The sequence below is a fragment of the Mobula birostris genome, chromosome 10 (genome assembly GCF_030028105.1).
Source record: "Mobula birostris isolate sMobBir1 chromosome 10, sMobBir1.hap1, whole genome shotgun sequence".
NCBI lineage: Eukaryota > Metazoa > Chordata > Chondrichthyes > Myliobatiformes > Myliobatidae > Mobula > Mobula birostris.
In genome coordinates, this window is record NC_092379.1 from 108,105,396 (window position 1) to 108,132,206 (window position 26,811).

The following is a 26,811-nucleotide window of genomic DNA, read 5'->3' on the forward strand; positions in this document are numbered from 1 at the left end:
TGGACTTCCCTTTCTTTTGATTCTGCTTATGAACCTAAAGCATTCTGCAATCAACAATGGTCCCTGCATTACTTTCACTAAATAAGAGCTCTTCAGCTGGTTTGGTTAGAGTAGTTAATCCTCGAAGCAAACTGTATGCCTTTAAGCACAATCTCCCTCAACAAAACTGGCACTTGCTTTTCATTTGCAATTTCATTTGCTTCAAAATACTGCTCAATTTGCTCAGCATACAATATCCAGTTATCTGTTGTGCAATCAAATGTGTCACTTTTTCTAATGCAGCCAACCTTTTCTGCTTCTTTAAAACATTTATGATACTATCACCTAGTACTCACTGTTTGAATCCGCGAGTTTGTCCATTTTTTGCCTTTTTTAAAAAAAAGACTCTAATGTCTTTCTTATCTTACGAAAAAAAGGTGCTGCAATTTTTTTCACTTGAATGTCTTGCAGCACTTTTTTAAAACCCAAGTGACTTGCTGTGTCTCCAAAACATAAACAAATTGAAAGAAAAATACAGGATCCTGGGGGAATGTGTACATTTCATTTTAAAATTTTAGTGAGGCATGCTCATGATGTGGTGGCGTGTTGACGTATGTCATTTATATATTTATACCTATAGCCCCTAATGAATTCTTTAAATAACAGAGAATGCTTAACCAAACAATATATATACAATATTATTCAAATATTATTGAAATGTTAAGTACACAATCTAATAAAACTGACTCCTCTTAGCCAATAAGATAATAAAAGTGCATAAAACTACATGTAGTTAAAGAATATTTTAGTGAAAACATGTAGTTAAAATAACCAATAAGAGGGGCCTTACCATTGAGAGGAACTTTGATGACTATTAGGACAGTGTAAAGCAGGCTTATAAATTAGAACATGTCAACATTGAAGAGCATGTGCTGGAATGTTAGAGAACCATTAGGATAGTCGAGTCCCCAGGACCGGATAGGATATACCACAGGTTACAATGTAAAATGAGGGAAGAGATTGCTGTGCCTTTGCCAATAATCTTTGCATTCTCCTTGGCCACAGGAGTTGTACGATGGTGCAAATGTTATTCCTTTGTTCAATAAACAGAGTAGGGATATGCCTGGGAATTACGGGCCAGTGAGTCTTGCTTCAGTGATCAGAAAATTATTGAAAAAGATTCTTTGAGACGGGATTTATGAGCATTTGGGGAAGCAAGTTTGATTAGAGCTAGTTAGCATGGCTTTGTAAGGAGCAAGTTATGCTTCACGAGCCTGATTGAATTAACTGAGAATGTGACAAGACACATTGATGAATGTGGTGTATATGGATTTTAAGTTGGACGTTGGACTTCGGCCACATTCCACCGTGATACAACACTTGGTGGCACGGGAGGTCATTCCTGCCTGTGGCTATCGAATGTGCAGCTCCTCCCGTGGAGGGTCAGACACCCTGAGCCAAAAGACTGGTCCTGGACTTATTTTCCATCTGGCATAGTTTGCATTTTGGTGTTTGATTGTTGGGGTTTTTTGTAATTGCTATATTACACTCTATTCTTGGTTGGTGTGGCTGTAACAAAACCATATTTCCCTCGGGATTAATAAAGTATATCTATCTATCTATCTGTCTAGTAAGGCATTTGATATGGTATGAGAGAGGAACTGGCCCAAGTAGATTGGAAAAGTAAGCTAGATGGAGGGACGGTAGAGCAGAATTGGATGAAATTCCTACAAGAAATAGGGAAAGTGCAGGAAAAATATATTCCAAGAAAAAAGAAAATCATGAATAGAAAAATGGCACAAATGTGGCTAACAAGAGAGGTTAAGGCTAAAATAAAAGCAAGAGATGGTGTACAAGGAAGCAAAAATTAGTGGGAAAACTGAGGACTGGACGACTTTTAAAAACTTACAGAAGGAAACTAAGGAAGTCATTAGGAAAGAAAAGATGAAATATGAAAGGAAGTTGGCAATTAACATAAAAAAGGACACTAAGAGTTTTTAAAAAATATATGAAGAGTAAAAGAGTGACATCGGTAGATAAAGGACCGATTGAAAATGATGCTGGAGAAATTATAATGGGTAACAAAGAGATGGCAGAGGAACTAAAAGAGTATTTTGCATCAGTCTTCACAGTAGAAGACATCAGCAACATACCTGATAGCCAGAGGTCTCAGGGAATAGAATTAGGTACAGTCAAGGTTACTAGAGAGAAAGTGCTTGGGAAGCTAAATGAACTAGGAATAGATAAGTCTCCCGGCCCGGATGAGGTGCACCCACGGGTTCTGAAGGAGGTGGCTTTGGAGATTGTGGAGGCATTGGAAATGATCTTCCAGGAATCAATAGACTCTGGCATGGTTCTGGAGGACTGGAAGGTCGCACATGTAGTTCCGCTGTTTAAGAAAGGAGGGAGGCAGCAAAAAGAAAATTACAGACCTATTAGTCTGACATTGGTGGTTGGAAAGTTATTGGAGTCGATCCTCAAGGACAAGGCTATGAAATACCTCGAGGTGCATGACAAGATATGCCCAAGCCAGCATGGTTTCATGAAGGGAAGATCCTGCCTCACCCACCTATTGGAATTTTTTGAGGTAATCTCAGATAAGATTGATAAGGGAGAGGCTGCGGATGTTGTGTTTTTGGATTTTCAAAAGTCCTTCAATAAGGTGCAGCATAAGAGGCTGCTTAATAAGGTGAGAGCCCATGGAATTACCAGAAAGATATTGGAATGGGTGGAGCATTGGCTGATAGGCAGAAAGCAAAGGGTGGGAATAAAGGGATCCTATCCTGATTGGTTGCCGGTTACTAGTGGTGTTCCCCAGGAATCGGTGTTGAGGCCGCTTCTTTTTACAATGTATATCAATGAATTAGATTATGGATTCAATGGTTTTGTGGCTAAGTTTGCGGATGACACCAAGATAGGTGGAGGAGCAGGAAGTGTTGAAGAAACAGAAAGGTTGCAGAGAGACTTAGTCAGTTTAGGAGAGTGGACAAAGAAATGGCAGATGAGATATAATGTTGAGAAATGTACGGTTGTACATTTTGGAAGAAGAAATAATCGGGCAGATTATTATTTAGATGGGGAGAAAATTCAAAAATCGTAAGTGCAAAGGGACTTGGGGGTCCTCATGCAGGATACCTTAAAGGTTAACCACCAGGTTGGATCGGCAGTAAGGAAAGCAAACGCTATGTTGGCATTCATTTCAAGAGGAATAGTGTATAAGAGTAAGGAGGTGTTGATGAGGCTCAATGGGGCACTGGTGAGACCTCATTTGGAATACTGTGTGCAGTTTTGGGCCCCCTGTCTTAGAAGGGATATACTGATGTTGGAGAGAGTTCAGAGAACATTTACGAGGATGATTCCTGGAATGCAGGGGCTAACATATGAGAAGCATTTGTCGGCTCTTGAACTGCATTCATTAGAGTATAGAAGAATGAGAGGGGATCTCATAGAAACATTTTGAATGTTGAAAGGGTTGGACAGGGAAAGGCTGTTTCCCTTGGTGGGTGAGTCCAGGACAAAAGGCCACAGTCTTAGAATTAGAGGGTACCCACTTAAAACAGAGATGAGGAGAAATTTTTTTAGCCAGAGGGTCGTGCATTTATGGAATTCGTTGCCACATACAGCTATGGGGGCCCGATCATTGAGGGTGTTTAAGGAGGAGATTGACAGGTATCTAATTAGCCAGGGTGTCAAGGGATATGGGGAAAAAGCCGGAAATTGGAACTAGATGGGAGAATAGTTTAGCTCATGGTGGAGTGGTGGAGCAGACTCGATGGGCCGAATGGCCTACTTCTGCTCCTTTGTCTTGTGATCTTGTGATAAGGTTTCCCATTGGTAGGCTCATCCAGAATATCAGGAGGCATGGAATCCATGGAAATTTGTTTGTGTGAATTCAGAATTGGCTTGCCAATAGAAGGCAGAGTGTGATTGTGGATGGGGCGTATTCTCCCTGGAGGGTGGTAACCAGTGGTGTTCCGCAGGGATCTGTCCTAGGACCCTCTGCAGTTTGTGATTTTTTTTATATCAATGACTTGGATGTGGAAGTGGAAGGGTGGGTTAGTAAGATTTCAGGTGATTTGACGGTTGGTGGTGTTGAGGATAGCATAGAAAGTTGTTGAGGATTGCAAAAGGACAGTGACAGGATACAGAGCTGGGCTGAGAAGAGGCAGATGAAGTTCAACCTAGAAAAGTGTAAAGAGATTCACTTTCGAAGGTCAAATTTGAAAGCAAAATACAGGGTTATTATCAGGAAGGAGGAACAGAGGGATCTTGGGGTCCATCTCCATATATCCCTCAAAGTTGCCACACACATTGATAGGGTTGTTGAACCTAAAACATAGAAACCTATAACACATTACACAACACAAACCTATAACACAATGTTGTGCTGACCATGTAATCTACTCTAGAAATTGCCTAGAATTTCCCTAGCGCATGCTGTCTAATTTTCTAAGCTCCATGTACCTATCTAAGAGGCCCTTAAAAGACCCTATTGTATGCGCTTCCACCACCGCCACCGGCAGTGCTTTCTGTGCACCCAACACTCTCTGTGTGACACATTTCAAAGTTGCTGGTGAACGCAGCAGGTCAGGCAGCATCTCTAGGAAGAGGTACAGTCGACGTTTCAGGCTGAGACCCTTCGTCAGGACTAACTGAAGGAAGAGTTAGTAAGAGATTTGAAAGTGGGAGGGGGAGGGGGAGATCCAAAATGATAGGAGAAGACAGGAGGGGGAGGGATGGAGCCAAGAGCTGGACAGGTGATTGGCAAAGAGGATATGAGAGGATCATGGGACAGGAGGCCCAGGGAGAAAGAAAAGGGGGAGGGGGGGAAACCCAGAGGATGGGCAAGGGGTATAGTGAGAGGGACAGAGGGAGAAAAAGGAGAGAGAGAGAAAGAAAGAATGTGTGTATATAAATAAATAACGGATGGGGTACGAGGGGGAGGTGGGGCATTAGCAGAAGAAGTTAGAGCAGTCAATGTTCATGCCATCAGGTTGAAGGCTACCCAGATGGAATATAAGGTGTTGTTCCTCCAACCTGAGTGTGGCTTCATCTTTACAGTAGAGGAGGCCGTAGATAGACATATCAGAATGGGAATGGGACGTGGAATTAAAATTTGTAGTCAATGGGAGATCCTGCTTTCTCTGGCAGACAGAGAGTAGGTGTTCAGCAAAACGATCTCCCAGTCTGCGTCGGGTCTCGCCAATATATAGAAGGCCACATCGGGAGCACCGGCCGCAGTATATCACCCCAGCCGACTCACAGGTGAAGTGTTGCCTCACCTGGAAGGACTGTCTGGGGTCCTGAATGGTGGTAAGGGAGGAAGTGTAAGGGCATGTGTAGCACTTGTTCCACTTACAAGGATAAGTGCCAGGAGGGAGATCGGTGGGGAGGGATTGGGGGGAGGAATGGACAAGGGAGTCACGTAGGGAGCGATCCCTATGGAAAGCAGGGGGGGGTGGGGAGGGAAAGATGTGCTTAGTGGTGGGATCCCATTGGAGGTGGCTGAAGTTATGGAGAATAATATGTTGGACCCGGAGGCTGGTGGGGTAGTAGGCGAGGACAAGGGGAACCCTATTCCTAGTGGTGTGGCGGGAGGATGGAGTGAGAGCAGATGTGCATGAAATGAAGGTGATGCGTTTGAGAGCAGAGTTGATGGTGGAGGAAGGGAAGCCCCTTTCTTTAAAAAAGGAGGACATCTTCCTCGTCCTGGAATGAAAAGCCTCATCCTGAGAGCAGATGCGGTGGAGACGGAGGAAGTGCGAGAAGGGGATGGCATTTTTGCAAGAGACAGGGTGAGAAGAGCAATAATCCAGACAGCTGTGAGAGTCGGTAGGCTTATAGTAGACATCAGTCGATAAGCTGTCTCCAGAGATAGAGACAGAAAGATCTAGAAAGGGGAGGGAGGTGTCGTAAATGGACCAGGTAGACTTGAGGGCAGGGTGAAAGTTGGAGGCAAAGTTAATGAAGTACGAGCTCAGCATGTGTGCAGGAAGCAGCGCCAATGCAGTCGTCGATGTAGCGAAGGAAAAGTGGGGGACAGATACCAGAATAGGTACGGAACATAGATTGTTCCACAAAGCCAACAAAAAGGCAGGCATAGCTAGTTCCCATATGGGTGCCCATGGCTACACCTTTAGTTTGGAGGAAGTGGGAGGAGCCAAAGGAGAAAGTATTGAAAATCTTACCCCTGGCATCCCCTTGGTACCTATTTCCAAGCACCTTAAAACTATGCCTCCTCGTGTTAGCCATTTCAGCCCTGGGAAAAAGCCTCTGGCTTTCCACACGATCGATGCCTCTCATCATCTTGTACACCTCTATCAGGTCACCTCTCATCCTCCGTCCCTCCAAGGAGAAAAGGTCAAGTTCACTCAACCTATTCTCATAAGGTACGCCCTCCAATCCAGGCAACATCCTTGTAAATCTCCTCTACACTCTCTCCATAGTATCCACATCCTTCCTGTAGTGAGGTGACCAGAACTGAACACAGTACTTCAAGTGGGGTCTGATCAAGGTTTTATATAGGTGTAATATTATCTCACGGCTCTTGAACTCAGTCCCATGTTTGATGAATGCCAACACACAATATGCCTTCTTAAGAACACTGTCAACCTGTGAGTAGCTTTGAGTGTCCTATGGACACAGACCCCAAGATGTCTCAGATGCTCCACACTGCAAAGAGTCTTACCATTAATATTATATTCTGTCTTGAAATTTGACCTACCAAACTGAACCACCTCATATGTATCTGGGTTGAAGTCCATCTGCCACTTCTCAGTCCAGTTCTGCATCCTATCGATGTCCCGCTGAAACCTCTGGCAACCCTCCAGACTATCCACAACACCCCCAACCTTTGTGCCGTTAGCAAACTTACTAACCCACCCTTCTACTTCATCCAGATCATCCATAAAAATTACAAAGATGAGGGATTCCAGAACAGATCCCTGCAGAACACCACTGGTCACCGACTTCCATGAACCATCTACAACCTGCTGTGGGCAAGCCAATTCTGGATTCACAAAGCAAGGTCTCTTTGGAACCCATGCCTCCTTACTTTCTGAAGGAGGCTTGCGTGGGGAACCTTATCAGATGTCTTACTGAAATCCATATACACTACATCCACTGCACTACCTTCATCAATGTGTCTTGTTATATCCTCAAAGAATTCAATGGGTTTCGTAAGGCATGACCTACCCTTGACAAAGCCATGCTGACTATCACTAATCAGATTATGTCTCTCCAAATGCTCATAGATCCTGCGTCCCATGATCTTCTCCAAAAACTTGCCCACCACTGAAGTCAGACTCACTAGTCTATAAATTCCTGGGTTATCTCTACCCCCTTTCTTGAACAAGGGAATAACATTTGCAACCCTCCAATCCTCTGGTACTTCTCCACTCTCTGTTGATCGTGCAAAGATCATCGCCAGAGGCTCATTAGACAGGGGATTGTGTTCAAGAGCTGTGAGGTAATGTAGCATCATAAAAACCCTGGTTACACCTTGGAATATTGTCTTCTGTTCCAGTTGTCTCATTATAGGAAGGTTGTTGAATCTTTAGAGAGGGTGCAGAGGAGATGTATCACAACACTATCTGGATTAGATATCGTGTCTTATGAGGATAGGTTGAGTGAGCTGGTACTTTTCTCTTTGGAACAAAGGAGGATGAGAGGGAACTTGATACAGTTGTACAAGCTGGTAAAAGGCGTCGATCAAGTGGACAGCCAGAGGCTTTTCCCAGGATGGAAATGGCTAATACGAGGGGGCATAGTTTTAAGGTGATTGGAGGAAAGCGCAGGGGGGGATGTCAGAGGTAGTTTTTTTTTACACAGAGAGCAGTGGGTGCATGGAGCGTGCTGCCAGGGGTGGCGGTAGAGGCATTTAAGAGTCTCTTAGGCAGATAGAAAAATGACATGCTATGTGCAAGGGAGAGGTCGGATTGATCGTAGAGTAGGTTAAAAAGTCAGTACAACATCTTGGCCTTGGGATCTGTACTGTGTTGTCATGTTCTATGTTCCAATATTGTGGTTTCCAACAGTTCAAAAGAAATCCCATCATTGTTTGGTGCTCATATGGTGTACTCGTGAGGATAGGGGCTTGGATTACAGTGAACAAAAGTTCATTTCTGAGCTTCCTGACCTCTGACAATTTAAAATCACTGCAGGTCAGCTGAAATGCAAACAGGCACTAGATGTACTTTAAGCTCTTTCTTAGAAAAGGTGCCCTGCTGCCCCAAGACAAAACAAGGCCAATAAAGCTCTGCCTGAACTGTTACCATGTGGCAACTGATTTGCTCTGCAACATGATCTTCTGTTTTACTGATGTTGATTGAGGAATCAAAATTATCTATGGGAGGAAAATATCCCTGCTGCTCTTCAGAATTATCATTTGGATCTTTTACATCGGAACTAGCAAACAAGGGGAACTTTAATTAATTTCTAAATGATGGATGCTGCATCAATTCAGATTATTCCCACTTCCCTGCCCTTTTCTCACAATCCATTTTCTTCTGACAACCCATTCCATATTTTAGTAATTGCACAACCATATCTCTACTAATCTCTCTGAATTCAAATTAAAAATTGAAATACAAATTCCACAACATAACCTCTAGAGCAGGAGTTCCTAACCTGGGCTCCACAAAGCCCCTGGATGATAGTAAGGCTCTGTGGCATAAAAAAAGATTGGGAACCCCTCCTCTAGAGGAAACCAATTTTCCTACTGACCTTAAACACAAGAGATCCTGCAGATGCTGGAAAACCAGAGGAACGTACACAAAATTTGGAGGGACACAGCAGGCCCGGCAGCAGCCATGGAGGAAAATAATCAATGTTTCAGGCTGAGACCCTTCATCAGGACTGGAAAGGAAGAGGGAAGAAACCAGAATAGCAAGTTGGAGAGGGCAGTGGAGAATGAGTACAAGCTGACAGGTGATAGGGGAAACCAGGGGAGGGGCTAGATGGATGGGGGAGGGGAAATTAAGTAAGAAGCTGGGAAGTGATAGGTGGAAGAGGTAAAAGGGCTGATAAAGAAGGAAACTGATAGGAGAGAACAGCAGACAATGAGAGAAAGGCCAGAAGGTGATGGGCAGGTGAGGAGACGAGGGGTACCAAAATGAGGAATGAAAAAAGAGAAAAGTGGAGCGAGTTGGAGAGAAATTATTGGAAGTTAGAGAAATGGATGTTCAAGCTATCCGGTTGGAGGTCAAGCAGATGGAATATGAGGTGTTGCTTCTCTGACTTGAGTGTGGCCTCAAAGCCACAGTGGAGGATGTCAGAATAGGAATGGGAAGTAGAATCAAAATGGGTGGCCTCTGGAAAATCTCACCTTCTGTGGCAAGTGGAGCAAATATGCTCAGCAAAGCAGTCCTCCAATCTTCCTCAGGTCCCACCAATGTATAGTAGGCTACACCAGATCCAGTAGATGACTCAGAGAAACTCACACGCAAAGTGTTGCCTCAGCTGCAAGGACTGTTCACAGCCCTGGATGGTAGTGAGAGAGGATGTGTTAGGGACAGGTTGTCCCACTTGCAGGGGTAAGTTTAAGGAGGGAGATCAGTGGGGAGGACGAGTGGACAAGGGAGTCATGTAGAGCGTGTTCCTGTGGAAAGTGGAGAGTGATCCTACGGAGAGTGGAAGATGGGAGTGGGAGAGGTATGATCCCATTGTAGATGGCGGAAGTTATGGAAAATGGATACAGAGGCTCATGGGGTGGTGGGTAGAACAGGGGGTACTCTGTCCTTGTTATGGCGACAGGAAGATGGGGTGTTGACAGAGATACAGGAAATAGTGAAGACAGTGTCAGAGGTACTGGAAAGGAAGCCCTGCTCTTTGAAAAAGGGGGACATTTCAGATGTTCTGGAAAGGAAAGTCAGATGCAGTGAAGACAGAGGAACTAAGAGAAGACAATAGCATTTTTACAAGTGGTAGACTGGACAGATGAATGGACAAGATAGCTGTGAGATTCAGTAGGCTTATACAAGATATCAGTAGATAGTCTATCTCCAGAGGTGGAGTCAGAGAGATCGAGAAAGAGGAAAGAGGTGTCAGAGGTGGACCAAGTAAATTTGAGAGCAGGGTGGAAGTTGAAAGCAAAGTTGATGAAATCGACAAACTGAGCAGCACAAAGCAGCGCTAATGCAGATGTCGATGTAGGGATCAGCATGGGTGCAGGAAGCAGCACTAATTTCAGTCTCTGCATGAGTCGTCAATAGTGTATTCCTCTCTGCAGACATTACCTGACCAGCAGCATTTTGTGTGTGTTTCCTACTTGCCTTATCACAATCTTTCATTATTGTAAACATATTTATTAAATGTCTTTCCTTACCACTGTAGAACTATGGTTATCTGACTTCATTTTCTTATTCCTAGCATGTTCTCTGATATTTCTTCCAATTAGTGCCTTGTAAAAATTTGTTTTTGCTTTACTGCTGCATTCTTTGCCCTGTTTATAAGAAGCTGTTGGCCTTATTATGACTACAAATCCTCTTGCACTTTCTCTTCATCTACACTATACAATGCCTTCTTTTCTTCTTTTTTTGTAATTTATTTTTTATTGAGTTTCATCAACAAACAAACATTTCCATAGGATGTATTTCACATACTGTACATATATATCATATAATCATATTTGTCACAAATCTCTACATAATATTTATCTGAGGTATACACTTATAGAAAGGAGAGGAAAGATAGAACAATCGAAAGAAGAAAACTATGTACAGAGTAGGGAGTGAGTTTTTTACAACATATTCATTGATAGTGAGAATAAAATCAGGCCTATGAGGTGTTATGTAGTTAAACCGTTTTTTTCCAGTGTGAATAAGATTGTTCCCGTGCTTTCTTTTCAGCTGACTTCCCTCACTCGTGGTTTTCCCTCTAAAATATATTACTTTGTACATTTCTGCATTGTTAAATATCTCACCTCTTTACCTCAGAGGACTCCCATTCAGAGGAAAGCACAATGGTGTGCCCAGAGTTGACATTCCAGTCTGCATAATGCTGTAATGCAACATTTTGCTTTCTCAGCACATAAATGTTTCAATTACAAAATCTGTTTGAAGGCCATTGCAAACCACGTCAATTTTGGTAAGAATGTGGAGATTGTCTGAAGAAAGGGCAATTTCAGGTGTTTCAGATAGAGTTGAATTGTCGATTGTATCTCAATTTTATGCTGGGTTAGGAACAATAGGATAAAGAGGACTACAGTTTATTTCCTCCTCCACCTCCTCCTTGTGCAGTTCCTTGGTGATTAAGAGTGACTGAAAAGAGTCCTTTCAAATAAAGTCTGTGAAGAGACCTCGAGCTATTTGGAATTGCTTCCCCTTGTTCACCTTTTTTTAAAAAAAATATTAATTTTTCTCCAACAGATGCTTGTTGTTACCATCCTGGGGTTCCCATATTTCATGATGCACTCAAGGTAGGTTCAAAAGTACAGACTATTTCTAGATACAATTAAAAAATATTGCCCTAATCTTGAAATGGCTATGACCTCTGGGTGCAGCTTCACCATACATGTTTAAAGAAACACTTTAGAGTAGACCCATATCTTTCACATATGTAGCCTTGTGATTTTGTAATCGAAACCCCGTGGTAATCGAGTGATGACCAGGATATGGCATAGTTGCATCGCAACAGAGGGACAAGTGTGAGCAGTATCTGCCTTCACTCCACGTCCAGGATCAACCAGCTCTCACGTCCCTTGGTCTTTGGAATTCCCAGTACAGTATGATTACTCCATTGAGGACGTTTATAGCAACAGGTGCGAAAAGCAGGCTGGGAGATTATCGAGGACACCCGTCACCCCAGCCATAAACTATTTCAGCTGCTTCTGTCTGCCAAATGGTACCACAGCATTAAAGCCAGGACCAACAGGCTACAGGACTGCTTCTTTCTACATGCCATTAGGCTTTCAAATTCACATGGCTGTATATTGCGACAGAGTCCTAACACAAAGATTTTTACTCCTGCACGTTGTGGGATGGATGTAAGATAAGATTTAAATATATTCTAAATTCTAAAATCTAAAAGGAACAGACTGGGCAGATTTCACACTATTTCGGCTGAATAACATGTTCAAAATGCCTCCTGAGTATTTATTTTAATGTAAAGGTAGATAAATTCTTGATAGTAAGTTGTGAAAGGACATGGGAAGGAATGCAGAAGTGAGCTACAATCAGATGAGTTGCATGCTAATTAAATGGTGGGGAAGGCATAAGGGGCTGTGGCTTATTTTTGCTTCTTATTCATTTGCTCAAATGTGTGTATTTTCACATGTACAGTTGAATTAGATTATAGCTTGTCATTTCCTTGTACAAGCCATTGGAGAAGGAAGTGAGTTTTTATTCTTCCCAGCTTGCTGAGATCATGTGGCAAGCTGCTGTCATGAACTTACAGGGTCTGCAAGGTTGAGTACCACTGATCTATAAGGCGACTACCCAGGCAGACTTTTACTCAGTTCTTTTTAGTTTTGTGTAATGTATGCATGATCTGTCAACATGAAACTCTTCAGCAACACACACAAAATGCTGGAGGAACTCAGCACGTCAGGCAGCACCTATGGAAATGAATAAATAGTTGACATTTTGGGCCAAGACCCTTCTTCAGGACTCTTCAGACACTTTCTTCCTGATTTGAACTTAGCACTAGGGTTAGCCTATGAAATATGGTTGATTTTGTCTCCACAGAATTTACTGGCTTACGTTTCTTTATTTGCACTCCAAAGTTTGGAAATAGATCTTTAATCACAGGTGTAAATGGCTGCTTCAGGTTTAACTACCCATTGCAATCCCTTCCTGTTATTTAACTTAATTTAAGTCAATAGCAGCCAAAGGAAGTTTTCCTGCCAAAGGTTTTCCTCCCACACCAGCTTGTGCCACGCCGCATTCCCAGTATCAGTGTGGGAATGAGAGCTCTCACTGTCATGGTCCGGATCGGGGTCCCTTTAAATTTACCTTGTTTATGTTACGATCCGGACCGCTGATTCCCTGTTTTCCCGTGTCCCTCAGCTTTGGTGATTAGAGGCAATTAACGCTCGGCTGAACCAGTAGTTTATAGTATCCGGCTTTCAGCCGTTCGGCGCGGGAGCGTCTGCAAAGTCATCAAAGGTACGGTGTGCCGATGTCATCTGGCCGGAGCAAGCCTAGTCTCTGTCGAAGCGAGTGCCGGTAATTTGCCCTTCCTCACCGGAGCAACCCTGTCCAGTTACCTCGCCGAAGCAAGCCTGCAAGGTTTCCTTATCAAGGTGGGTCCATCAGTTAACCCGCCGGAGAGAATCAAGAGCCGCTGTCTACTGTTCCCGGGCCGAGTCGAGAGCTCGCCACTACCCAGAGGCTCCAAGCACCACATCCTGGCTCCGGCGGCATCCAAGTACCATGTTCATGTCCTGGCTCCAGCGGCATCTGAGTACCCAGTCAAGTCCTGGCCCTGGCGGCATCCCAGTACCAAGTCGAGTCCTGGTCCTGGCGGCATCCGAGTACCAAGTCGAGTCCTGGCCCTGGCGGCATCCGAGTATGCAGTCAAGTCCTGGCCCTGGCAGTCTGTGATTCCTGTCCTACCCCGCTATCTGAATCCCTTCTCTGCCCCTCTCACCTCTAGCCCTCGCCTGCACTTCGATCTAGTTCTATTGCCGGAGCTAGATAGGTACTGTCTGGTGTTCTTTCGTGTTGGTCTTGTCTTGTCTTGTCCTCACCTCCATGGGATAAGTCTGGCTGTCTTGCCGTTGCCCCGTGGGGAGTCATGTCTTGTCTTGTCTTGTCCTCGCCTCCGTGGAGTAAGTCAGGCCGCCTTGCTGTTGCGCCGCGGGGGGGGGGGGGGTCATGCGTCCCAGCCCTATGTCCTGTACCCAAGGAGGGGTCCCAACTCTGTGTTCTGTATATGTGTCCATGGTTCCATGTACCTGCTTTCCCGAGACCGAGGCTCTGTTTTCCATGTTCCTCCTCTCCCTAGCCCATGTCATGTCCATGCCTGGTTCTGGGGTCCGAGCCCGAGGCAAGACCCAGGTACTGGGTCCTTGCCCAGTCTCGGGCTCAGAGTCCATACCCTAGCCTCTTCATGTCTCCTCTAGTTCTGGGAGCCGATGTAGAGTCCAAGCCCAGACACTTGGTCCCAGCCTAGTCGTAGTCCTCAGTCTGCTATTCCTACTCCTGCCTTGCTCTCCTGGTTTCGAACAATAAACTAAATTTAATTAACCTCACAAGATGTGTCTAGCATTTGGGTCCACCCTTGCTCCCAATGCCCCCACCATTGTGACACTCATCCTCTGATCTGTCACTCTCTGCAAGCCCTTGAGTGCCTCAGGTCTGCAGTTAGAAAGCTCAGCTACTGCACTCATACATCATTACTACAGCCCTGGGTTGAAAGGGGTTAATTCAAGCCAATGAATAATGTAGGAAATGAACTCTAACAGGTGGCCATAAACTTGGCTGTATAGCTAACCCAAGAGCGAGATTGAAGAGTGCTCCTTAAGAACTGAGTAAGGATAATGCAATCGGGGTTAGCTTCTGTTTGTGACTGGCACCACAGTTTATTTAAAGCAATACACACATCTCTGAATTTGTGAATATATTACAGTTGTACAATTAATCTTTTCTTTGGCATTTTCCACCTCCTCTCCTAAGCCAGTGGGAGGCAAGGCTGCCCATACGTCTATGGACTGTGGGAAGAAACCAGAGCACCCGGAGGAAACCCACACAGACACGAGGGGAGCATACAAACTCCTTACAGACAGTGGCAGGAATTGAAAGTGTAAAGTGCTTCAATAACCGCAAGCGACAGGCTAATCACAGTCAACCACTGAGAAGTGAACTGCCTAACCAGAATTCTGATGATCTGCTAGAATCATTTAATATTAAGGTCCAAGCATTGGGATTTTGAATCTTTGGTATCTTATTGTTTGGAGAGCTGGAAATTATGCTGTCCAACCTCAAGGTCAGCTATTTCTGATCTTATTGGAAAGTGTGAGGATTTTTGTAATGGGACATGCACTCAGCAGGTCCAAGACAAGAGGTTCACCTCAGAAGGCATGGGATCCAGGGAAGTTTGGCCAGATGGATTCAGAATTGGCTCGCCTGCAGAAAGCAGAGGGTCGTGGTGGAGGGAGTACATTCGGATTGGAGGGTTGTGACTGATGGTGTCCCACAAGGATCGGTTCTGGGACCTCTACTTTTCGTGATTTTTATTAACGACCTGGATGTGGGGGTAGAAGGATGGGTTGGCAAGTTTGCAGATGACACAAAGGTTGGTGGTGTTGTGAATAGTATAGAGGATTGTCGAAGATTGCAGAGAGACATTGATAGGACGCAGAAGTGGGCTGAGAAATGGCAGATGGAGTTCAACCCGGAGAAGTGTGAGGTGGTACACTTTGGAAGAACAGACTCCAAGGCAGAGTACAAAGTAAATGGCAGGATACTTGGTAGTGTGGAGGAGCAGAGGGATCTGGGGGTACATGTCAACAGATCCCTGAAAGTTGCCTCATAGGTAGATAGGGTAGTGAGAAAGCTTATGGAGTGTTAGCTTTCATAAGTTGAGGGATAGAGTTTAAGAGTCGCAATGTGATGATGCAGCTCTATAAAACTCTGGTTAGGCCACACTTGGAGTACTGTGTCCAGTTCTGGTCACCTCACTATAGGAAGGATGTGGAAGCATTGGAAAGGGTACAGAGGAGATTTACCAGGATGCTGCCTGGTTTAGAGAGTATGGATTATGATCAGAGATTAAGGGAGCTAGGCCTTTACTCTTTGGAGAGAAGGAGGATGAGAGGAGACATGATAGAGGTATACAAGATACTAAGAGGAATAGATAGAGTGGACAGCCAGTGCCTCTTCCCCAGGGCACCACTGCTCAATACAAGTGGACATGGCTTTAAGGTAAGGGGTGGGAAGTTCAAGGGGGATATTAGAGGAAGGTTTTTTACTCAGAGAGTGGTTGGTGTGTGGAATGCACTGCCTGAGTCAGTGGTGGAGACAGATACACTAGTGAAATTTAAGAGACTACTAGACAGGTATATGGAGGAATTTAAGGTGGGGGGGGGTTATATGGGAGGCAGAGTTTAAGGGTCAGCACAACATTGTGGGCCGAAGGGCCTGTACTGTGCTGTACTATTCTATGTTCTATGATTAACGAGGCAATAATCTTAATATCATACCATTCTGGCATTAGGTATTTACACTTGCCTTTAAGATCAGTTCATAGAAAACACTTCTGCCTGCTCGACTTCTCAAAGAACAGGTAGCTTCCTAGTGCTTAAAATTACTGAACAAGTTGTAGCCTCATTGCTCTTTATAGGACCCTATATAATGTAATTAATCTGCTTTCTTTGCTACACAATCATAAATATTTTAATGAAGTATGTAACTGACAGAAAGTAAGTTGGTGAAACTGTGATATAAGTATAACTTACTTTCTTCTGTAAAGAGGAAAGCTGGTAAAAAGCCAGAGAGAGTCTTTAGCTATTATTTTCATTACCTACATATTTATTGGGCAAGAATACATGGCCTCCAGCATTTCCTTTGCCAACATAGGAAAATTCAGGAATCCATTCCTTGTGGAATTACTGGGAGCTATAATAAATAAAAATAGAAAATGTTGGAAGCACTCAGCAGGTCAGACAACAGCTGTGGAAAATCAGATGTTTCAGATTGAAGCCTCTTTGACTGAACTGAAAAAGTTGGGAAACAAGTTGGTCATCAGACCTGCAGAAGTAATGCTCATCAGAGTGGGCAGGTGGGAACAGAAAGGGAGAATGATTATCTTTTCATGTTTCACTAGGGATGGTCGTGCTGCAAAAAGAAGACAACTGACTTTTCAGAATTTCTGGCAATCCCGGTAGGTAGACCTTGCTGTTCTCATAAAAATACAAACTCAGTTGAAGTCTGAGTTAAACATTAGCTACTTTTCCTTCCTCACCAAGCGTGTGGATTCTGTGCAATGGGTCATGTGTCCAGCAGGGTACTGATTTTGCTAGTAACCCATTTGTTATAGCCTGCCAATGTGAAAATCTGGTAAATCCTGCCGTGTCACACACAGAACGCTGGAGGAACTCTGCAAGTCAGGCGGCATCTGTGGAGGGAATAACAGTCAGCACTTCGGGCCAAGACTCTTCATCAGGAAGGGGGCAGAAGCCAGGATAAGGAGGTGGGGGGAAGAGAAAGGAGTAGAAACTTGTAGGTGATAGGTGAAACCAGTTGAGGGAGAAGGTGGACCAGTGGGAGAAGAGGTGGGATAGAAAAAAAGAAGATAGGTGGAAGGTAAAAGGCTGAAGAAGGAATCTAATAGAAAAGGAGAGTGGACCGTGGAAGAAAGGGAAGGAAGAGGGGATCCAGAGGGAGGTGACGGGCAGCTGAGGTGAAGAGAAGAGACGAGAGGGGGAACCAGAATAGTGAATGGAGAAAGAGAAAAGAAACGATCTGGGAGAAATTACCAGAAGTTGGAGAAATCAATGATCCTGCAATCACATTGGAGGCTACCCCGATCAGAGGGCCATGGACAGACATGTCCGTATGGGAAGTTGAATTGAAATGGATAGCCACCGGGAGATATCCTACATCCACTGTTTCCCTTTACTTACCATGCTGGTTATAAGCTCTGTAAGACTTACAAAACACAGCTTTCCCTTCACTGAATTTTAATCATATTACATTTATACAAACATTTTCTAAGGACTCTACAACAGGATTTTGATAGGTTGAGTGCCTGGTCAAAAATGGAGTTGATTAAAAGGAAAGTGTGAGGTCATTTTGGTCAACTTTTGTGCTCCATGCACAGAGGAAACTAAGTGTTCTTATGCATGGAAAACAACAAGGTAGCATGCAGGTGAAATAAGCAATGAATGTGTCAGGTGGCTTGTTGGCTCTTATTGCTTGGGCGTTGGAATTTAACGTTTGAGAATTATTGTTACAGTGGTAAGGTCATTGTGAACTTTTTTGAATCCCTTCTTTAAGAAAGGATATACTAGCATTCAAGAAGAGATCCGCTAGGCTAATTCTTGGGATGAGAAGGTTGTCCTGTCAAAACCAGCGAAAGGGTTACACCTTTCTCCTTTGGAATTTATAAAAATGAGGAGGAATGTTATTGAAGCAGATAAGATTGTACGAGGACATAACAAAATAGACTGGAAACACGAGAGATTATCAAAGCAATCTGCTGGAATAGCTCAGTAGATGCTAAGATGTTTCTACCGGTAGAAAAGTTTTGAATGAGGGTACATAATTACAAGAAAAGGGAATGGGTATTTAAAACTGAGATGCAAATCCCTTTGTAACCATCCATTTCTGCTACATTTGTTGTGTTTTCTACCGTGAAGATGAATACAAAAAATTATTAAATACCACTCTTTTCAAAAAATTTCCAACTATAAATATTCCTGCCTTTGCCTTCATGGAGTCTTATTTACTTCTGTATTTATTGCTCTCCATTGACGTCTGCTTTTTAGCATGCATATTTAAATTGTCTACTTTGAACTGTTTTAGTTTTATGAAGTGAAATGCTGATTTGCCTTGTTTAATGTAACATTACTGTGCCTTAGGGGTGCACCAAAGGTAAGCACTCCAACGTGAAGCCGCCAGAGCCCCCGAAACCGGACGTAACATGTACCAAGGATGGAACAGATAACCTGAAGTCAGGGACAGCCACTGAGTACATCATGAAGGGTCCCAAATCAGCAGAGATGATGAAGAAAGAAAGACCAAGGTAACAAGGGTTCTCTGTCTGCACAGTGCCATCGGCTTGATGCTTAGACATGACCAGCGCAATTCGCAAGTACTTGCTTGACTTGTGCTGAAACTACAGCAGCCATGAATAAACCGATATGCTGAATGGCACAGACACAGCCTCCTCAATCAAAAGATTGCAATTAATTGCCAAGCCCTATTTAGATTAGATTATGAGGACACGCAGTCCTCTTCTATTGTCATTTAGTAATGCATGCATTAAGAAATGATACAATATACCTCCAGTGTGATATCACAGAAACACAGGACAGACCAAGACTGAAAAACTAACAAAACCACATAATTATAACATATAGTTACAACAGTGCGACAATACCATAACTTGATGAAGAACAGTCCATGGCACAGTAAAAAGGTTCAAAGTCTCGAAAGTCCCACATCTCACGCAGACGAGAGAAGGAAGAAAACTCTCCCTGCCATGCCCAACCACAGTCTGACTCTGAGTCATCCGAAAACTTCGAGCTCTGATCAGCCCTCTGATACCGAGTACCGAGCACCATCTCTATCCGAATGCTTTGACCTCAGCCTCGGTCGCCAGCAGCAGGCAAAGCCAGGGATTTTGGGGCCTTCCCTCTAGAGATTCTCGATCGCACAGTAACAACAGCAGTGAAACCAGGCATTTCAGAAATTTCTCCAAATGTTCCTCTGCTTCTCACGTCTGTCTTCATCAAATCAGAATTGTCCACAGTCCCTATTTAACAGATACGATATCATTTCACGGGAGAGCTGCGCGCACTGCGTCGCGCTGCCATCTTCTCCTCCCGCCTCCTCCCAATATATTTGGGTATATTACTCATGTTGGCTACTGATTTTGCACTGGATTTGTAATCAAAGTAAGTGATCAAAGTACACATATGCCACCGTATACAACCCTGAGGTTCATTTTCTTGTGAGCACACTCACTAAACCTATAGAATAATAACTATATCAGAATCAATGAAACCACCCAACTTGGGCATTCAACAAACTGTGTGAATACAAAAGAAAGAAATAATAATAACAAATAAATAAATAAGCAAGAAATATTGAAAGCATGAGATGAATAGTCCTTGAAGGTGAGCCTATTGGTTGTGGGACCATCTCAATGATGGGGCAAGTTAAGTTGAGTGAAGTTATCCCCTCTGGTACAAGAGCCTGACAGTTGAGGGACAGCACTGTTCCTGAGGCTCCTGTACCTTCTTCCTGGTGGCAGCAGTGAGAAGAGAGCATATCCTGGGTCCTGTAACAGTGTTACATGTCAATGTGCTCAGTAGTAGAGAGGGCTTTACCCATGACAGACTGGGCTGTATTCATTATTTTTTGTTGGATTTTCCATTCAAGGCCATTGGTGTTTCCACACCAGGCTGTGATGCAACCAATCAATATACTTTCCACCACACATCTATGGAAGCTTGTCAAAGTTTTAGATGTCATACTAATTCTATGCAAGCTTCCTAATTGAACTTACATGCAGGGCCCAGCACAGGTTCTCTGAAATAGTACCACTGAGGAATTTAAAGTTGCTGACCCTCTCCACCTCTGATCCCCCATTGAGGGCTGGTTCCTGGACCTCTGCTTTCCTTCTCCTGAAGTCAATAATCAGCTCCTTGGTCTTGCTGACATTCAGTAAGAGGCTGTTATGGTACCGCTCAGCCAGATTTCAATCTCCCTCCTGTATGCCCTCTTCATTCTACTACTATCAGGTAGGAGGTACAGGGGCCTTTGGTTCCACACCACCAGGTACAGGAATTTATTACCATATAGTCATCAGGCTACTAAACCAGCATGGATAACTTCAGTCACTGCTACTTTGAACTGATTCTGCGATCTGCAGGCTCACATTCAAGGACCCTCTACAACTCATGTTCTCAGTATTGTTTTTGTTTGCACATTGGTGTTTGTTTGTCAATCTATATCAGTTTATGCATAGTTTCTTTGTAAAATTCTATCGTTTTTCTTTTTGTCCTGTAAATCCCTGCAGAAAATGAACTTCAGGGTACTATATGGTAACTTACACATGCCTTGGTTTTACTTTGAGCTTTATTCAATGCACCTATTCAGAACACCAAATTTCCCATTAGTGCAAAAGGGAACCACTGTTTGACATTAATTAAGACGTTGTAGGGGTAGTATGGTGTTCTCTCCTGTAGTTAATTTGTATAAATGGTATTATCTCTAACTGGTTGTGTCTGATGGAGCAGTCGAATTTTCCTCTGTATTGAATCCCTGCACTACCCAGGTTTGGAATTATTCACAGACTGAGAACATCTGACACACCAATACTCCAACTGACCTTAGAAGGTAGAGTAAGGGTGTCTCTGTATCCTTTGGTCCTACACCTGACCTGAAGCTAATTTTGGAAAGGTTGCTCTATTTCCCACCACTGAAATTCATCTCTTTGAATACCCCATATTCACTTGTCAAACTCCCAGATCTGAGCACCTTACCCGATGTTACTCCTATTAACTGCTTCCTTACTTGTAATAGTTCCGATGAGCCAATGGTAAAACTACCTCAGAGAGTCTCCAAGTCACTGCAGGAGTCCTTGGACAAGCTCAGTGAATCAAATCAGAAAACGGACGCAAAGAAAGGTAAGTACTTTAGAACCAGTGATGAGGGGAGATATAACGATGGAATCTGAATTTCCAAAAGCAGACTGCCTCTCCATACCCAGGGATAGGGTTAGTGTTATGAAATACATTTTCTTTCTTCAGCCTTTGTTGTTCACAGGGGGTCAGTAGGTCAATGAGTATGGTATGAAGTTGGGTGAATATTCTAATATTTTGTTGGACTTTCTTTGGAATCAAGGTGTTCCTTTGGGAGAATAAATGGGTTCTGGGTGTTGATTAAGTTATGTGTTAATTGGAAGGAATAGAATCAGAAGCCTAAAAGGCCTTTCTTCATTCATCTGTTCTCTTGTTCATATTCTTAGTACAAGAATAATAAATATTGTTATTCAATCAACATGTAACTAAGTTAAACAAAAACACTGCACTGTTGACCATTTACAAAATTACAAGTATTTTATAAATACTTTATAATATTTCTACAGAGTGTAAAGATCAGATCAGCCAATGGTAGAAGTCTCTAGGAGCAGGGCATTAGCATAACTAGCAACCAGGTTTTGCTGACAAAGCATTGAACTAAATGTGTTCTGCCTTTTTCAGAGGATGACATCAGTAGCGGCGTTAAAGTGGGCACCTTCTGTAAAAACGCTGGCTGTAAGACGGTGAGTCACTAACCTTTGTTACAAGTTGAGACCTTTTCCTCCCGTTTGATAAGGAATTTAATCCCAGAATAACATTTTCACTGTTAAATTAGGATCATTTACTAATAACCAACGAAAGGTAAAATTAGCTATGTTCAGTTTTTTTAATTGTAAAATATAAATTACAATCACTCACAGCTTTCACCATATCTTACCTGCCAAATCACAAAGTGATCAGGCAATCAGATTGGTAATTTCCCCCAGTTTTCAGAATACTAGATACGGGGCCTCTCCCTTTTAGTGTTGGTTCAGGGCTCTCTGTGCAATCTCAGTTCCTTGTGCTTTTCCAGGAAATGGCAAGGAGTTAAATCCTGTTTTCATGAATTATCCCGTCCTTTCCTTTTGTTCTCCTCCAGTGATATGGTTACATGCTGATAGTTAAGGATCTTAATCTCCATGTGACCAGGCATTATCTCTATCTTATCCTAGGCCTCTATTCATCTGTTACTACTAAAGTAATGTCTAGCAGTGCTCCCTTCCCTCAAGTACCTGGATGTCATGGAGTGGACCCATTGATTCATATCTCACTACAACCTTCTGCTCACTTCCCCATTTATTGGGGCTCTGAGAGCTTAGGTCGTGCTAGAGTGAGCTGGGACAAGCTAATTCTACAATTTTGAAACGACCTTTTCTCTGTTGACAGGCATTTCAGGGGCTGGAGAGCGATCGGGAATTGTGCCAATTTCATCCTGGAATACCCATCTTCCATGAAGGGTGAGTTTTTAAGCATTACAATTCTGTTTATGCCATTCGCAGGAATTATCGATCCTGCAACCTCTCGAGTGTGCTTTCCTGGATTTGTAAAGTATGAGAGTCATCAGATAGGACCACGCAAGAGGGAGTACAAGCAGGGGTACAGCCTCTTTCACTTCTCATAAATATTGCAAAACAAAAAGGAAAACGTGACACAATCTAATGCACATGTTCATTCTATAACATTAAAGACAAATGCAAGAAAGTCCAAAAGCTGTCAAATTTAATGTCTAAATTGACTTCTGTACCATATAGTTTAATTATCGAGAGTATCACAGCCCTGTGTGATCCTCCTCTTCCCTTTGTCTACACATACACCTTTCAACAGAACTGGAGAACTGCGGCAACTTTTCATCTCTCTCTCCCCCAGGGATGTCAAAACTTGGTCGTGGTGTTGATTAGTTGCTGAGATCACATATGATAAACTCGCCAGAAACTGGATATAGAGCTTGTGATCTCCCTGCACGTTAGTGTTTGTCACCATGTATTGCAATAGCCAATGGCAGTTGTCTTCCCTACAGTTACTTTTCCTCCAATTAGCATATTTGGGAGACTGTCAATGAATGAATCAAACAAGATTTGAAATCTCAAAGAACAAAACATGGAGAAATCAGAATTAAAGTGTATAACTGGCCCTGTGGAATTTAGTGCTGGTCAGAGTCAATGTGGTAAAGCGAGAGAGAATGCCAATATTTGTTTTGGAAATAGCTCAGTAAAGGGGATCTGGTTTTCCAGCGCTTATCTGTAATACTCAGCACTTCAAATACACTGTTGCACCTGTGGCCGCTTATTCTGGGGGGGCAGCTGTGGCATAACGGGATGTAATATCTTGGAAAAGTAATAAAAAAGAAATGAAAATTGGTGAGGTTCAAAGAAATGTGAGAGTGAAAGAATACCAGAGTCACTGAGGGAAGGGTTCTCATGATAAATCTTTGCAAGAGAGGGATGAGGGTACAAGAAAAATACTGCAAGGGAAGAGGAAGAAGATTCTGGAGGGATCGGAATTCCAGGAATGCAGCCTTTGAAATCTGGATAAGACTCAGAGGGGAGGATTAGGTACTGGACAACCTCGCAGACCTGTTAGCAGCACCTTACAGAACAGCATGATGAAATGTGGCAAAGTACATTATAAAACATTAAAAGGAGAATTCAGAAATGCAAATAATCCCTAAGCTAAACAAATTTTTATCTCCTGTTTTTTAAAAAAAACACTATGACAGGTTTTCATTGCCCAAACTAAACTTTTCCATATTTGCATAAATCTGCATAGGAATAAATTCAAGTACAAAAATGTTCCATAAAATTTCATGTCACAGAATAAGATTGTTCAATAGATACACTCATTCGTGAAGTTAGCAATTTTATAGTGTTGTTTGACTTACATTTTAACTGCAATAAATAACCTGGCTGAATTATTTTCCCCAGATTATGTGGTTGGGTAGACTTTGTAGGCCTGAGAGATAAATGGATTTGAAAGCCTTTTTTTTTTGTTTTAATTTCCCACAGAATGAAGTACTGGAGCTGCTGTAAGATAAAGACCACTGAATTTGATGAGTTCCTCGAACAGCCTGGCTGTGTCAGAGGCAAGCACCTCTGGACCAAGAAAGAATCAGTAAGCTTGTCATGGATTCCTTTAGACTTTTGCAGCAAGATGGGTGCATGCTGATATGACAGACGGTGTTGCATATTCAGTCTGGTCCATGGAATCATTCAAACCAGCCTGTGAATTTAGTCTGTTATTGACACAATATCAGTGAGCCAGTAATCAGAAAGCAAAGAACTACAGATGTGATAAAGCTGAAATAAATTTTCAGTGGAAGGTTATTAGCTTGAAGCATTAACTCCAATCCCCTCTTCACAGCTGCTGCCTGATAAGCTAACTAAAATGGCACAGCAACACACATAAAAATTGCTGGTGAACGCAGCAGGCCAGGCAGCATCTATAGGAAGAGGTACAGTCGACGTCTCGGCCCGAAACGTCAACTGTACCTCTTCCTATAGATGCTGCCTGGCCTGCTGTGTTCACTAGCAATTTTTATGTGTGTTGCTTGAAATTCCAGCATCTGCAGATTTCCTTGTGTTTGCATTTTTAAAATGTCACAGTGGCATTGTTAATGTTACTACTGTCTCACAGTGCCAGATACCTGGGCTCAGTGCTCAGTTCTGACCCTGGGTGCTGTCTGTATGGAGTTTGCATGTTTCCCCTGTGATTCTGTGGGGTTTTCTCCATGTGCTCCAGTTCCTGTCTCATCCCGAAAGTAGATTGCCCCTGGCCATGTGAGTGGTAGAATACACATCAAAGTTGCTGGTGAACGCAGCAGGCCAGGCAGCATCTCTAGGAAGAGGTGCAGTCGACGTTTCAGGCCGAGACCCTTTATCTGGACTAACTGAAGGAAGAGTGAGTAAGGGATTTGAAAGTTGGAGGGGGAGGGGGAGATCCAAAATGATAGGAGAAGACAGGAGGGGGAGCGATAGAGCCAAGAGCTGGACAGGTGATAGGCAAAAGGGGATACGAGAGGATCATGGGACAGGAGGTCCGGGAAGAAAGACAAGGGGGGGGGACCCAGAGGATGGGCAAGAGGTATATTCAGAGGGAGAAAAAGGAGAGTGAGAGAAAGAATGTGTGCATAAAAATGAGTAACAGATGGGGTACGAGGGGGAGGTGGGGCTTTAGCGGAAGTTAGAGAAGTCGATGTTCATGCCATCAGGTTGGAGGCGACCCAGACGGAATATAAGGTGTTGTTCCTCCAACCTGAGTGTGTAACCCAGACGGAATATAAGGTGTTCCACATAATTCCACATCCCATTCCCATTCTGACATGTCTATCCACGTCCTCCTCTACTGTAAAGATGAAGCCACACTCAGGTTGGAGGAACAACACCTTATATTCCGTCTGGGTAGCCTCCAACCTGATGGCATGAACATCGACTTCTCTAACTTCCGCTAAAGCCCCACCTCCCCCTCGTACCCCATCTGTTACTTATTTTTATACACACATTCTTTCTCTCACTCTCCTTTTTCTCCCTCTGTCCCTCTGAATATACCCCTTGCCCATCCTCTGGGTTCCCCCCCCCCCTTCCTTCTCCCCGGGCCTCCTGTCCCATGATCCTCTCATATCCCCTTTGCCAATCACCTGTCCAGCTCTTGGCTCCATCCCTCCCCCTCCTGTCTTCTCCTGTCATTTCCGATCTCCCCCTCCCCCTCCCACTTTCAAATCTCTTACTCGCTCTTCCTTCAGTTAGTCCTGACGAAGGGTCTCAGCCCGAAACGTCGACTGCACCTCTTCCTAGAGATGCTGCCTGGCCCGCTGCGTTCACCAGCAACTTTTATGTGTGTTGCTTGAATTTCCAGCATCTGCAGAATTTCTGTTGAGTGATAGAATAGCTGGGGGTGGGGGGGTGGGGGGGTTGGTGTTGGAATTGAAGAGAATGTGGAGAGAATAAAAAAGGGAATGGTGTGAAATGAGTGGAAATGGGTGGTTGAAGGTCAGATTGGATTCGGTCTGAGCTCTCTCTTTCTATGTCTAATATTTCCTGCATTTTCAGTTTTTAGTCCTTGTGCAAGTCTGATATAGAGGAGTTTCAGAGTGCTGAAATAGGTTATCATTGAAATATAGTCATAAGAATAGTCTTCAGCTGATTAATTTAGGAACAAGCTCTCCAAAATGCTCAGTAAGTTTATGCCAAGCAATGCATTTATCAGTGAGTCTAAAAGAAGCTGCCTCTGGAATTCTGGCTGCAGGGGCCTGGCTCGGGATGTTGATATATTATGATACACGTTCTGCTGCTTTGTGGGTGACCCTTTCATGCAAACCAGGTAGTATTAGCTAAAGTTAAACCAAACATGGAGAATTGCAACCCAGCAGCAAAATTACACATCCTCTGGCACCAACATCCATTTTGTCCACTCTTCACAGATTCTATGCTTTTGTAAACCTGCGACACGACTGAATGCAGATCTGACAACCACAATCAATGCCCAAGGTGTATGAAGTTCCTGTTGCATCACATATCACAAGTTGGAATCATTGCTGTTTGTATGTTGCTTTGGAATGGTTTCAAACGCCCAAGGGCAATGGGAAGAGGTGACTCCAAATAACAATGGCC

General features: G+C 43.4%; 1 protein-coding gene across 4 annotated transcripts in view; it reads left to right on the forward strand.

The window, feature by feature from the left end:
• Positions 1–26,811, forward strand: part of LOC140204233 (cysteine and histidine-rich domain-containing protein 1) — a 44,201-nt gene that overhangs the window by 9,187 nt on the left and 8,203 nt on the right. For all 4 annotated transcript variants that reach the window (XM_072270772.1, XM_072270775.1, XM_072270774.1 and 1 more), the window contains 7 exons: positions 11,346–11,395; positions 16,744–16,800; positions 18,500–18,663; positions 21,171–21,274; positions 21,851–21,912; positions 22,595–22,665; positions 24,211–24,316. In XM_072270772.1, the coding sequence (XP_072126873.1) occupies positions 11,346–11,395; positions 16,744–16,800; positions 18,500–18,663; positions 21,171–21,274; positions 21,851–21,912; positions 22,595–22,665; positions 24,211–24,316 (614 nt within the window). The remainder of the gene's footprint in view (positions 1–11,345; positions 11,396–16,743; positions 16,801–18,499; positions 18,664–21,170; positions 21,275–21,850; positions 21,913–22,594; positions 22,666–24,210; positions 24,317–26,811) is intronic.